The 14,299-nt window shown below is 42.5% G+C and overlaps 1 protein-coding gene across 2 annotated transcripts in view; it reads left to right on the forward strand.

The window, feature by feature from the left end:
- Positions 1-14,299, forward strand: part of LOC118117009 (SAM and SH3 domain-containing protein 1) — a 48,026-nt gene that overhangs the window by 31,810 nt on the left and 1,917 nt on the right. The window contains exons 1-17 of one of the 2 annotated variants that reach the window (XM_035169026.2): positions 545-695; positions 3,682-3,810; positions 4,431-4,481; positions 4,916-4,965; positions 6,539-6,582; positions 6,971-7,057; positions 7,190-7,308; positions 7,542-7,643; positions 8,569-8,701; positions 9,311-9,711; positions 10,635-10,709; positions 10,799-10,942; positions 11,045-11,177; positions 11,421-11,590; positions 11,673-11,879; positions 12,362-12,512; positions 12,866-12,997. In XM_035169026.2, coding sequence (XP_035024917.1) covers positions 3,766-3,810; positions 4,431-4,481; positions 4,916-4,965; positions 6,539-6,582; positions 6,971-7,057; positions 7,190-7,308; positions 7,542-7,643; positions 8,569-8,701; positions 9,311-9,711; positions 10,635-10,709; positions 10,799-10,942; positions 11,045-11,177; positions 11,421-11,590; positions 11,673-11,879; positions 12,362-12,512; positions 12,866-12,997 — 2,044 coding nt within the window. In that variant the 5' untranslated portion in view covers positions 545-695; positions 3,682-3,765. Of the gene's footprint in view, positions 1-544; positions 696-3,681; positions 3,811-4,430; positions 4,482-4,915; positions 4,966-6,538; positions 6,583-6,970; positions 7,058-7,189; positions 7,309-7,541; positions 7,644-8,568; positions 8,702-9,310; positions 9,712-10,634; positions 10,710-10,798; positions 10,943-11,044; positions 11,178-11,420; positions 11,591-11,672; positions 11,880-12,361; positions 12,513-12,865; positions 12,998-14,299 lie in introns of those variants that run through there. The other variant, XM_035169025.2, reaches the window with a different exon arrangement.

The following is a 14,299-nucleotide window of genomic DNA, read 5'->3' on the forward strand; positions in this document are numbered from 1 at the left end:
TTCTAGTTTAGTTTGATTTTATTTTCTTATGCCTGACCCAAATATGTCGTAGCTACCAGTTTGCTAAAGAGCTGATTTAAGGTTTGTATTGTTACCTTTAAAGCACCTCATGCCCCCCAGACTACCTTGTTGAAATTACCCCACAACAACTTGAACACAGTCTGAGCTCCAGGGGCTGCAACCTACCGACAACTCCCATAAATACACACATACAGACTGTGTGTTCATTTAAGAAAAGGCTCAACTGAAAAGAAAGAAATCTCCATATGGGCAGAGTGATGCATCATGGGTCAATATTTAACATCTCTTATAAAAACCATATTGGCCTGACACATCTCTTTAAGCCTCCTGCAGACATAAACACTTAGGCACACTCTCACACAATAAGAGGTGGTGGTTTATTTGAACATGTGAGTCAGCCGGTCCCTGGGGCCGCAGCTGGAGAGGGTAGAACAGCCCCACCCAGCAGCGTCATGTGTGGTTGCAACTCCCCCCCCACAACCTTCTCTCAACCAAACTCCCTCTGATTTGAGCGTGGTGAACACCCCTCCCCTTCACTTCAGGATGTCCTCGTCCTTCTCTCGCTGAACTCAGTTGAGTTTCAGAACTAAGCCCTTCACTTACTGCAGCGTGGAGGAACCGAGGAGCAGCTAGTGCTGGGGGAGCTACTGTTGGCAGCCAGTTGCCGGTTTGTGGTGAGTGTATTTTTATGTTTGCACTGGAATGTGGTCCTCTGGTTGGAACTGGTCGTTTTCTGAAGATTCATTAGGGGGAAAATGTCAGCTTATTTAGACATGTTTCAGAGGACAACTTGTTAAGTTCTCCGTTTGAAAAACTTAACTTTAAAAACAAGTCTGCGATTGTTCTCATGTGATCTTTTGAAACATCATTCAGAAGTTTGTTTAAGAACTCTAGTCTTTTATGGCTAAGTCAGTGATGTTTATGAAATGAGATATTCTACTCAACTAAAGTCATAAAGTGACAGTTGATCTAAATTAAGTTTTCGGATTAATTTACAGATGAATGACGAGGGCTTTTTGAAGTACATGTGTTTGATATGGTTTTCCACTTGGGATTCCTTTTACCAAAATAAGGACGTCAAATGGGATATAATCATATGTACTTCACAGTCTGTTTGGTTTTGGTCCAAAATGTTCAGATCAGTCCAGATGTGGACTGTGGAGGGTTGTGTGAGAGTTTCTGACAAACTGACTGTAGAACAAAATGGAGCTGAATTCATGTTTATTTAGTATCAGAGCAGTTGTCAATCAAAGGAAAATGATGCTCTATAAAGCTTCCGATATTCTTGGTCTTGATGTCTGAGGCCGGTGCTGCTTTCGACAGCTCTGTTTCAAAGCAGCATAAATCCAAAGGAATTAGTTGCTGATACTTTGTGACCCAGTTCTTGTCGCCTTCAAGGATGAGACGGGACAGAGAAACTGTAAAAACACTCATTAGCCCCTTTGGGCCCTGGGGGCATGGGGATCTTTTGTCTGCCTACGAGATGCTCAGCGCCTGAGAAATGTGACACTGCACTCTCCTCTTCTAGCCTCTGTGGTTTCTGTCTCATGCTGAAGTTTTGGCTTACAGACCATTAATTTGGAGACAAGCACGCTGGAATATTTTCCCCCAGAAACAACCGTTCTGCAAGATGTTCTGGCACGAGAACCAGATGTGTTGTTTATTTGATTCAACAATCGGGTCATTTTGTTTTTCACATGCATAAGCTGTGTTTACATTCATCTGTAAAGGGGGACATATGCAGGAGCCATGGCTAATAGACGCTGGATATCATGTGGCCGTGTCACAATAGGCTGTTTATGTGGATCAGCGGCCGTCTGAGGCAGAGGAGCTGCAGCAGCCAGGCACAGCGCAGAGCGTCTCAGTCAGACTCAGCCTCTTTTCTTGACTGTATGAAAAGCAGCCTGATTTCAAGGCCTTTTTCGACCCCAGGGCACGTCATTTACCAAATGAATGGCTCTCTTTACTGGACTGTTGAGCCTGTCACAGTCTATCATGCCACGAGACAAGTGAGCCCCACAGTATTAGTTTTCACTGCAGAGGCTCATTTGCATACCTTCAGGCTGTGGCATGACTTAAACATAATAATAATGATAGTGATAATGATGCATTAAACAGTTCGCTGGGTAGTTGTTACTGAGGATCAGACACAACTTGTTTTTGTTCTTCCAGTCTTAAAGAATTATGAGTAACAGACTTCCCTCATGTTGCATTACCCGAATCTCTTTTTATTTTATTTGTTATATTGTCTTTAATTCGTTGCGTATGTCGTGATTCATTTATTCTCGCAGCCAGACAGAAAGAAAGAAATTAAACTGTAAAGAAGTAATATCTCAGCTGGTGAAAAAGCTCATAGGTTTGAAAAAAAAGCTTGTGTATAGGAGCATGTAGACATCCTGAAACATTTGGAAAACATTTTTTTTACATCCACTGTCACTGAAACTTTATTGGGAGGATTCAATCCATCCATTATCTATATATCGCGTGGGGGAGCTCAATCCAATCCAAGCTGACATTGGGCGAGAGGTGGGGTACACCCTGGACAGGTCGCCAGTTTATCTCAGGGCCAACGTAAACACATTAGAGTCTCCAATTAACCTATAACCCCAATCTGCATGTCTTTGGACTGTGGGAGGAAGCCGGAGGACCTGGACCAATCCCACGTAGATACGAGGAGAACATGCAAACTCCACACAGAAAGACCCCCAACAAACTGTGAGGCAACATTGCTAACCGCCGCACCACCAAGATAGTTAAAATGTGACTTTCTATCAATACATGTATATTAATGGAGGATCACATGACTACTAGGAGTTGCTCTTGGTGACTTTAGTGTGGTTTTCTGGCCCATATCTTTACTTTTATGGTTCATTTTCAAACGCCTCCTCTCCTGACACAGCAGGCAGGTGCCTTCAGTACAAAGCTCTGAGCGCTACCTGCCCGGCAGCACGTAAAGATGGACAAAGTAATCTGGTTTAAAATGCTTCTTCGGGGTCATTCTCCTGACAAGATAACAAACCACACGCTCTTTGAGTTGATTCTGGTCTCAAATGTCACTAGGTCATAAAATTCAGCACATTTTTCTGAAATGATTAATGTCATCTGTCGTCTTCTCACATGGCGAAAGGCACATACCTTCAGCCCACACAATGGTAGGAAACTTAAAGGGGTTACATCCAGGAGTTTGTGCTCGGTGTCAAGACACAGACTCATCTGACTGAGTGACTCCGCTCCTTGATTTACGGTAGACTGAGCCGTGGCCTCCTGAGCCGACTCCTGATCACTGCAGGAGAGCGGAGTGAGAGCTGCAGCTGCGTCACACGGTGCTTCCTCTGGCCAGGGGGTCAGGTCTGAGTGGGGCTGAGGAGGTGGAACGGGTCAGTGGGCAGGAAGACAACAACCCCGCGAAGTTAGAGGCAATATCACAGCAGGATGTCTCTGATGCTTTTACTCTCCTGGTGCTTTATCCTTTGTTTCCTGGCTGTTAGCGTTAGTGCTGGCCATACTAAAGCTTGAAACAATGGCTTATCATGACAGTGGTCAGTATTTACAGTGTTGGTACACTATATGGCATCTCGCTCAACCTCTGTGGGATGTCGTTTTCCTCTTCTGGTCTGCTTATATCTTTACGTGTGTCTGACTGCTTCTTATCTTTTGCAGGATGGCTCAGTGGGGAACTTTGATGACCTGGCGCATGAGTACTCTCAGTATTACGGCACCTCCCTGAGTGACGTGTGTGAAAGAATGGAGGAGCTGCGGAAACGCAAAGTAGTGAACGATACAGAGATGGTAAACTTCATGTCATCACTAAATGACTTCACTACTTTCTGCAGTCATCTTGCTATTTTGCCATAATTTATGTTAAAGTAATAGTTTGACATTTTTGGGAAATAGTCGTATACGAATGTCAGGAGATTCTCCGGAGTTCGGTGGCTGTCTGGAAGCAGTTTAAAAAACCTCTACCCTGTCTCCGTCAGAAAGTGACACAATCCTCCTACTGGCACCCATAAAACTCACTAATTAACACATTCTTGTGTGTTTATAAAGTCTAGCTGTTTCCCCCCTTTTCCAGACTTTATACTCAGCGTAGATAACCAGCTGTTGGCTGTAGCCACATACAGAAATTAAAGTACTTTTAATTTTGTAACTCTTGGCAACAAAATACTTCCTGAAATGTTGAACTATTTCTTTTGTCTTATAACTGCGACAAATAAATACCAAATAAAGAAAACATCCCTAAAGTTTAGACACCTGTTCATCTTTCAGCAGTTGCAGAGACCATAGCTGTGTACACCGCTGTTATTCCATTGTGTGGGCTGTCTGATTCAGCGAGACGATTATTATTTCTATTTCTGTGTTATGATGACACTATGATTTACTCCTCGACTTCCCCTGCCTGTGTTTTTCAGGGAAAGGTTGACTCAGCGGCCACATCAGTGCAGCTCCGCTCTCAGATCCAGGTGAGTGTCCAGCTCCTCTGTGTGTCAGACCTCAGGAGAAGGGCGACTTCCTCCGTGCGTCAGCAGACGGGCTGATAAGAGCTCGAGGAATTGCTTTGTCATGACTGTCCTGAGCTAAAGCAAACTCAAAAAGTAACATCTGACTGGTGCAGGGAACTGACCTTGAGACTGTTCCCGCATGTTACGGAACAGATGTTAAAATATGGTCAAATGTGACCAGTGGAGTGTTTTGGTTTTCTTGCCACCAAGATTTGTATTTTTACAGTGCAACGAAGTACAAACAAGAGGGTTCATAACAAGTTGTTTTACCTCCTAAATGATTCAGTCTGTATATTTTGTCAGCTAGTCACAGTTTCTTTGTAGGAAAGGTCATAATTTACAATCACCATTTCTTCTGTATTTAATTTTATTTACACTTTTTTCATCTCTTTAAGGAATCCCTTGGACTCAGCAGCACCATGTCCACTCCGGAGACAGAAAGAAGGTAAAACACAATATAATTATTTTTGGAGATGTTGGAGATCCACAACATCAGAGTTTTAATATATATTTACACACAAAATAGATCAAGCATCTGAAACACACACTTGAGACTATTTTAAGTATCGGTAAATACTATAATGGATAATAATAAACATATAATTTGTCTGGATAATTTGCAGTGTTGTTGGACAGACTAAATAGCTCTTATTTATTTAAATCATATCAGTTATAGAAACAGAGATATCACGTTTCCTCCTGTATAACCTCTGTCGCCCTGTGGACACGTGCGTTTCCTTCTGGAGTCCAGTCCCATTTATGAAGCATCTCTGTGTCACCTCTGAACTTCCTTCCTTCCCTCCATTGTCTGTTTTGAAGGATTTCGAAGATTAGTCATATTTTTTGTCATAGGAAAGCTGAATACGATGAAAGAAACATACTGATTTGATTAAGTATTAAAAACAGAACATTGCGAATTGAGCAATAGAACGTTGTTATTGTGAAATCAGCTGGTCATCAGAACCTGAACAAGAACACAAGAACAAAATCTTGAAATCTCACTTGCCTGCCCTCTAGTGGGGCCAACACATACTGCTGGAGAAAGCTGATGCTCTCAGAAACAATATATTTTTTACAGTCTTTTCTTCCTATTCTTCCTATTTTTCCCTTATTCACAAGTTGCACAACTTTAATGTTTCGATGGATTTGTTATATTTGTGTCTTGATGTAAGAAAAATACAGCACTTTCACCTGCTGGTCTTCTAAAGAAAATCAAACTGATTTGTGTGTTTGACAAAACTGATATTTTTAAACCTACAGTTTTTCACTCTGCCAGTTCAAGCAAAAAAAAACAAGCTTCTAGTTAAGTGAAACCAGAGTAATAGGACAAGACGACAAACCAGATCTGTTCAGTGTCAGGAAAATAAATGACTAAGCCATAAAAGAATAATTAATTTAGAAAACACACATAGAAAATTATATTTTAATAGATCTGCGGTCAGGGGGGAACCTCCACTTTGTCTGTGGACAACACGACCTGCACCGGACACAACAACTGTGAACTGTGAGAGACAGTTGTACACAACAAACAGCCCAGAGAGATGAAGACAGACAGACAGACAGACAGACAGACAGACAGACAGACAAAGAGAAAGAAAGAAAGAGGGAGGGTGAAAGTGTGCAGGGAATGCAGAGGCCACGTTAGCGCTGCTGTTGCTGCAAAACCTCAACTGGACATGAAAAGGCTCTATTGTTCCTGCGATGGCCGTAGAGCACTGACCTCTGTTCATCAGCCAAGAGCAGCCAGTCTTTTTCATCTGTTTTGACTACTTTGATTTGCCTCCACTATGGTGCCACTGTCATGAGGGACAGTGCACTTTTTGTGATTTCTATTTAGTTTAGTTTTTTTTCTTTTTAAACTGACGCAAGTTTGGAGGATAGAGAGACATGTTGAGGGAGATGGTGAGATAACGAGGAAGATGAAGAAAATAACTTTGGAAAACAGGTACTGGTCTGTTCAGGGAGTAGATTCACGATTTGATCTCTTCAATTGAAGTAAGTATTTTGTTTCTTTGTAGGTTTCCTGTGCACAAATCCAGCTCTGATGATGGATCATCTGGAGGTAAGATGCTTTTTCTTGTAATCTTAATTTCATAAATGCTTCGTTGTAAGTAACAGTTTGACGTGACTTCTCAAATTATTTCACGCAATATTAAAACCTAAGAATAGTGTTGTTTTTGGTTTCTTTAGTGTTCCAGTGTGTGCTTGCAAGGATTATTAAATTCAGCCTATGTTTTTCTTTAATAATAGCAACAACAATGTGAACTGAATCTTTTAAACATTATTTAACTTCTTGCTTTTTACACTTTAAAGGGCAGTGTACAGAAGAATATATCATAATTATTATTGTTTACCTCCTACCTACCCTGGTTACCTGTTTTGTTATTTTGCTGTTTTATATTTTGTATTTTTTGCTTTGACATAAAACTGAATATGTTTTTACTGTGCAGGAAAATTGGATGGAAAGAGAAAGAGCAAGTCTATTTGGCAAAGTTTCCGGAAGTCACAGAGAGGAGTGATGCGTCAGATTTCAAAAGGTATGTCAAGTTAAATACACTAGAACCTGCTCTACATGTTGACACACTTTACCCAGGACCATAATACAACTTTTAAAAGCAGCTAGTTGTGTTTAATTCTGTTCATGTGACATTTCTGATCTTTTGCCTCAGGCTCAGGTGACGTCGTTGGTTTTGTGGCCAGTGAAATTACCATGAGTGACGAAGAGCGTATCCAGCTGATGATGATGGTGAAGGAGAACATGATCTCCATCGAGGAAGCCCTGGCACGGGTATGAAGTCATGCATCCTGAATTCTTATAGCTGTTGTTTCATGACTTTAAGAGTTTACTGTGAAAAGAGGATGACGTCATTGAAGAAATGGCTCAAATACCAGACTTTTGAACACCTAATATGATCTATAAAGTTACAAAAATTGTTTGTATAGCTATTTAATGGATAAATAACAGACCTAAACAGGTGGCAGGTTTCACAATCATGTTTACAGTCATCTTTTTGTTTGCAGCTGAAGGAGTTTGAGATTCAAAACAGACAGACGTGCAGGTCTGATCCCACAGAATGGACCGATCCCTCCAGTCCCAACACAAATGAATCACTCAACTACAGCGTAAGTCTCCAAGCTCCCAGTTTAAGAGCACTTCAGGCAGCACGTTGGGCCTGAGAGACTCTGACCTACCGGTGCCAAGGCTGCCGGGCTGTTGACAGCATCTCTCTCTCTCTCCCTCTGCCCCTGTCCCGGCAATGAACCAGGGCCCCTCTAAAGCCCTGCAGCTCAGGGCACTCTCCCAACTGCAGGCCACTGGGCGGACTTCTATTCATCGCTGTCAAAGCGCTAACCCCCTATTGTGCTGTAGTGTGCGGGTGGATTCAGCACAGGGCCCTGTTATGCAGGTCGCAGCTCTTTTATGCATGGGTGGGGTGATTAAGGGGGCTCAGGTTCAGGGCACATTTTTCGGATTCATCTGGATGGCCCAACTATTTCTCTCTGTGTGCGTGCGTGTGTGTGTGTCCCTGTATCACTTTCTTGATAGTGTGTTACTCCCTCCCCCTTATGGTTAAGGTGATTTCCGAGCAGCTCACATTTTATTTTCCCACGTACAGAAAGCCTTCTCTACTGTGTTGTGATGCAGAGCATGTGAGACAGCTGTTTGCATTGCCTTCACCGTCATCACTGTGGTTTCCTACCACAGTTTTATATTAGGCTACAAGTACTTTCCACTGCTGGTTCTTAAAACTGCATCTGCAGCAAGTACAGAGCTGAGATACTTTTCATTGTCATACGAGATACTAGAAATAGAACAATTATTAGAAGATACCTTAAAATTTGTAGCTTATGAACTGCACCTGATTATACAGAGCAACATTTTCAATAAAGCTTAATAACCTTTTATATCCAAAATATTCGGCCTTACAACTGTGAGTAAAGAATAAACCCCCAGTGTTTTTTTTTAACTACAAAGCTCTGTAGTAAAATGAAAAAGTTTTATAAAATAAAAGTCCTCATTTTTTCTTTCTTCTTTTTTCTTGGTCAGCCTTGCGACCTGTCAGACAACGATCAAGAGGAATCCGTTACGTTCAGGAGGCTCCATAAACTGGTCAACTCCACCCGGAAGGTGAAGAAGAAGCTGATCAGAATTGATGAGTCTAAGAGGCCTGGAGCAGAGGGTACGAACAAACACCACCGTCACCACTGACTTTATCTCATGAAGCACTAGTGGATGTTGAAGCCATCGTAGTTTTTAGGTCTTAGCAGACACTCAACAATGTTTTCACTGTCGTTTTATGTGATTCTAGTGGGAGAGTGCTGCAGATTCAGTCTGTGGATATTTTGCTGTGCATATGGAAAAGATTCAAAGCAAACAGGTGTTCAGAGTAGGAACAGACTGTGTATTAAAAGTTAATCGTGTACTCGGGCCACCATAAGGCTGATTGTGAAGCAGAGTCTGCAGAAAATATCAGTAATTGTCCTGGATCTAATTACAGTTTGAACAAACATATGCTCTGTAATAACAGTATTTAGCATTTCTTTTCACTTGCTGTTGAGTCTGTGTTGGTATAATTTTCTCTGATGCTTTTCGGCATAATTATGGTAATTTTCCAAAATAGTTTGATGTGCTTAGAAAGTTAACATACCATAGAACTGGCCTTGGCTGACATGACTACTCTAGATAGATCTGATATTTACCAAGAGTTCAACTGTATTTGTTTGCATGAGATGAGTTTGCTATATCACATAATTAATTCCCATCCACTCTTTTCTTTCTACCTACACAGAGAGCCTGAACACAGACGGTCTTCCCTGTGAAGATGCCGCCGCCTCCCTGTACTCGGGTGTGCTGAAGAAGCCTGCAGTTTGCCCCATGGACCTGCTGGCTTCAGCTCTGCAGGAGCAGCTCATATATGACCGGGACTCTGACAGCCTGACCACCTCCCCCTCCTCCAGCAGTCTGGACACATGCAGCAGCCAGAAAATCTTCCAGGCCTTCAGGAAGTCCAGCGAGAGCCCAGTTCATCAGGAGGCGAGTGGAACGGGGGAGGTGAGGGAGGCAGGCGAGGGCAGGGCCTCTTCCTTTTCTGAAACTGAGGGCTGCAATGAGGAGGAGCTCAAAATCGCTCGCTCGGTGACCGAAGGAGAGCTCCGTCACCGTATCCTCAACCCACTCGGCCACCACGGGGTGAGTACCGGAGCCCCTACTTCCAAACAGAGTCTAGCTCTAATTTTAAGTTACTACACTCCACCTAGAAAGACTCAATTCACCCACATGGGAAATTCTTTGCCTCAGTCATCACCGAAATATCCAGTTGCCGACAGACACACACTGATCGTACATATTAAATCCTCTCCAATCCGTTTTTCTAAATCCTTCAGTAATCACATCAATGCCCAACAAAACTGGTACGAGACAGTGTTCTCTGCACCAATCCCCCCTGAGTACACTGCTCCACCACCTACACCGAAAGGAAGGCTGACCCAATATAAGATAGAGTTCAGACAACATGCATGCTATAATATCCATGCTTATTTTAGTTCTAACATTGTCTGGTATTCAGTTCATGGTCGTATAATAAGAAATCAGGAATACCACATGTGGACCTGTGGTCACCTGAGCTGCTGCAGGACCATTTGGGTCAGATACCCACTGCCAACTGTAGCGTCATGGAGAGACACAGAACCGGCAGCTGCCTCACCTGACGAACATTTCCTTGTTTCAGCTTCTCATCCGTGAACATGTGCTGCTTTTCACCTGTGACACTCATTTCTTGTAATTTGGGTTTTTAATTATTGTTTGGACAACAGTGTTGATATAATTGAGTCAGGCACTGGGTCGGACTTGTGACTCAACTTGGATTTGAGCACTGATGTCTTGGGACTGAATGTTTAGTGGCTTGTCAACACTTTGGGCTTTTAGAGATTCTAATCCTCTTTTTTTCACAGTTTTTTTTAACCAAACAATTAATCTAGAATGTAATAATTGTCACTTGAAGCCTCATTTTAATATAATTCAAAGATTGGGCCCAGTAACACTTCAATGTATTCAGTATAGACACCCCCACCTTTAGCTACATCTCTGATTTGAGGTTTCCCTTGTTTTCACAGAGAGCTTGTAGCTTTGGAGGATTTGACCTGACCAACCGCTCGGCGCTCACAGTCATGCCTGACAGTGACCCCACCGTACGTTACTGTCATTCCTCCTGCATTTCCATAGACTGAATCAAGATGAATGTGTTTGTTTATCTACTGCTTCTTTGTATGTAATTCAGAACAAACATGGAGACGGTGGAGTGCGAGACACTGTAAAGTCTCCACCAACATCACGTATTTCTTTGGGCAAAAAGGTCAAGTCTGTGAGGGAAACGATGAGAAAACACATATCCAAGAGATACCACAGTTCTCTGTCTGAACAGGTGAGACCAGTCCCAATATTACATTGAAATACTTTGGTTCTGCCACAATATTTTGAAGGTAATGGGTAATTATTTGTTGTTGTTGTCTTCTCTGTATTTTAGTCGAGTCCAGATCGCATATCCAGCTGCCCTCACTCCCCTCAGATAGACTCGAACACTTTGGAGAAACCCAAACTGAAACCAGGAGGGTCTGTAGAGAGTCTGAGGAGTTCTCTCAGTGGGCAAAGTTCAATGAGTAAGTCAGTGTGTTTACAGTGTGTGTGTGTAGGGGGCAGACCTTGGTGTACTAATTTAATACAAATAATTCTCTAGTGTTAGTTTTAACTCGGCCTTGGCTACTCAGACGTCTGGTGTTTATCAGACCAAATGTTTAACGGACGATAAATCCCCTCTTGGATCGTCCAAACCTTTTTTTGTAAAACATCTGTCAACTCTCAAAATATTTTCAAGTACTAACAGAGCCGTGTGGTTTGTGTAGGTGGTCAGACGGTGGGCACCACTGACTCCTCCAACAGCAACAGAGAGAGTGTGAAGTCAGAGGACGGGGAGGAGGACGAGCTGCCATACCGCGGACCCTTCTGTGGACGAGCTCTGGTTCATACTGACTTCACCCCCAGTCCCTACGACACTGACTCCCTCAAACTGAAGGTTCGACCACGTACAAAATCCCCCGTTATGAGCTGATGTCTTCTAAATAAACCTAAAACCTCACTTGTGGTTTTCCTTTCAGTGTGGCGACGTCATTGACATCATCAGTAAGCCACCGATGGGCACGTGGATGGGGATGCTCAACGGCAAAGTCGGCACCTTCAAGTTCATTTACGTGGATGTGCTGAATGAAGAGGAGGCGAAGCCCAAAAAGACGCGCAGGAGGAGGCGGGCCCGGCAACCCAAACCCACCTCTGTGGAGGAGCTGCTCGATCGCATCAACCTCAAAGTAATAAAATCCTGTCTCAAGACAATACAAAGAATAAGCTTTTAAAAAGAAATGAAAGAGTTATGTCGAGAAAAATAAAAGACTGGGGACTGTACACATACAAAGCTTCAACCTGGAGGCAGTGAGCTTATCTTAGCATGAAGACTAGAAACTGTGAAAAGTAGCTGTGTCACAAGGTTGAGGAATATATGGATAAACATGTCCATGAGCTTTATATGTGTTTAAATGTGGATTTATTTTTCTTACTTGTAAAAATAGGCTCAATTATTCTCATGTTAGTTAAGCTAAAAGTGTCTGCTAGCTCAAGTTTCATTTCCTCATCTAACTTGGCAAGAAAGGGGACACTTGCATTTCCCTAACGTTAAAGAAGTACTCCTTAAGTAAAGATTCGACATTTATCATTTCAATAATATAACATCAATTTGAATGATGACTTTCTAACAACGTGTGTATTGATCTGTTTGTGTCTCTTCCTTCCACAGGAGCATCTCCCCACCTTCCTGTTTAACGGCTATGAGGATCTGGACACGTTCAAGCTGCTGGAGGAGGAAGACCTGGATGAGCTGAACATTAGAGATCCCCAGCACAGAGCAGTGCTTCTCACCGCCGTGGAGCTGCTGCAGGAGTATGATGGTGGGTCAGGTTACCAACACGATGAGACGCACTCACATATTCTCAAATAAAAATCAGTCTTATTTAGTAATATTTACATAGGACTGAAATATTACAGGATTTATTAGGACGTACAATCTTAATGTTTCTCCTTGACAAAATAATACATACAAAATGATTTATGAAGGGTCACCTCCTGTTGCTGTGGAAACTGATATTTAACCATATGTGATCCTCTTTTTGTAGCAGTATTATAGAACTGATAGCTTTTATTTCCAGTTAAAGTCCAGTCCATACATACATGTACTGAGGGCTCTTTTTGAGATCACAAGAAGTGACCATCTGCCCCCTGCTGGTGGTGTTGTGCCTTGCAGGTAGCAGTGACCCCGAGCGGGGCAGTCAGTCCGGAGGCTCACAGGAGAAGCTGCTCCTGGACAGGCGCGGCCTCCTGGGAGACTCCCCGCGAGACTCGGGCTGCTACGAGAGCAACGAGAACCTGGAGAATGGTAATGACAGTCTAAGTCGCCTGTGAACACTGTCCTCCTCCTCCTCCTCCTCCTCTGCCTCATCCTTCACTAGAAAGACTCGCACGGTGATCAGTCCTTCTCGACGCTCGAGCATTCCAAGTCACCAACTTCAGTTTTCATGCTCCTCTGGAAAAGACTCTGCTGTCGTCACATTTGCTTCTGGCACTCTCTCTTTCTTTCTTTTTTTCTCCCAAGCATCTTCTTCTTGGAGTCATTCTCTCTTCAGTTTCTGCATCATCGAGTCAAACTGTTTTTTTTGTCTGTTCAGTGCTTTTGAGAACTGACCTTACTTGCCTTTCTTTACAAGCATTACATTTTCTGATTTTATAATACTCAACGCGGAGAGAGGAGGTAACACAAGGTGCTCTGTTGCAACGGTACACAAAAGTTCACTCGAATCATTTTAAAACCGCAGTGACCTTCACAGACGTGGTTCACACTCAGTCTCACAAATAGATCTGCACCTGTGAGTTGTGTGGTGGGTTTTTTGCGTTTGCTGAAATGGTGACTGTTGAAACCGATGTGTGATACGAGTGTTTAAACAGACCTCTAGACTTAAATAGATAGAAATAACTCTTCTCGGTAATTGCATTACATATTTACTGTGAATGCTTGTTTTATTCATAACTATATCATACATTGCGGTAGTTTGCTTATGTCTAAAAAAATTGTAAAGATGCAAAGAGTTGTGCTAACTGTAAACGAGGGCTTCTGTGAATGTCTAAAGGTTCATGTGGTTTCGAGAACAATAACCGATCAGCCACGCGTGTAAAAGTTTATTTCTCTAAAGAGTTTGTGGTTTTTGTGTATATTTTTTTAGTCCGGTAAAAAATAATGTTGCACAATATTTTAATATGTGCCTGGGAACTGCACATTGCAGAACAATTAAGATATTTACTAAATCGTATAATTGTACTTGTTGAAATATGGCATTTTGTATAATTGTAAATGCACCAAAAGGCCGACTTAGGACTAAACACATTGAAAAGGTAAAACTCTAACACTTCAGAATGAAAGGAGGCAGGTTTAGGGTCTAAAGCCTCAGCATTTTCTGACGTGTGTTTCTGTCTTGGTTGAGCGTGAGGAATAAATTGCTCCATGCTTCACCAGACCTGACTGCTTGCTTCTTTTCTGCCATCAATCACTCATTTTTAGTTTAATGTGTCGGGCTTCTTTTCTCGCATCCGCCTCTCTTTTCCAACACTGTTATTGATGTATTGGAATTGAATATGTATCACAGCTGACTGCATGATCTGCGCACACTGCACTTGTTCGTTTCAG

The sequence above is a fragment of the Hippoglossus stenolepis genome, chromosome 10 (assembly GCF_022539355.2).
Source record: "Hippoglossus stenolepis isolate QCI-W04-F060 chromosome 10, HSTE1.2, whole genome shotgun sequence".
In the NCBI taxonomy this organism is placed as follows: domain Eukaryota; kingdom Metazoa; phylum Chordata; class Actinopteri; order Pleuronectiformes; family Pleuronectidae; genus Hippoglossus; species Hippoglossus stenolepis.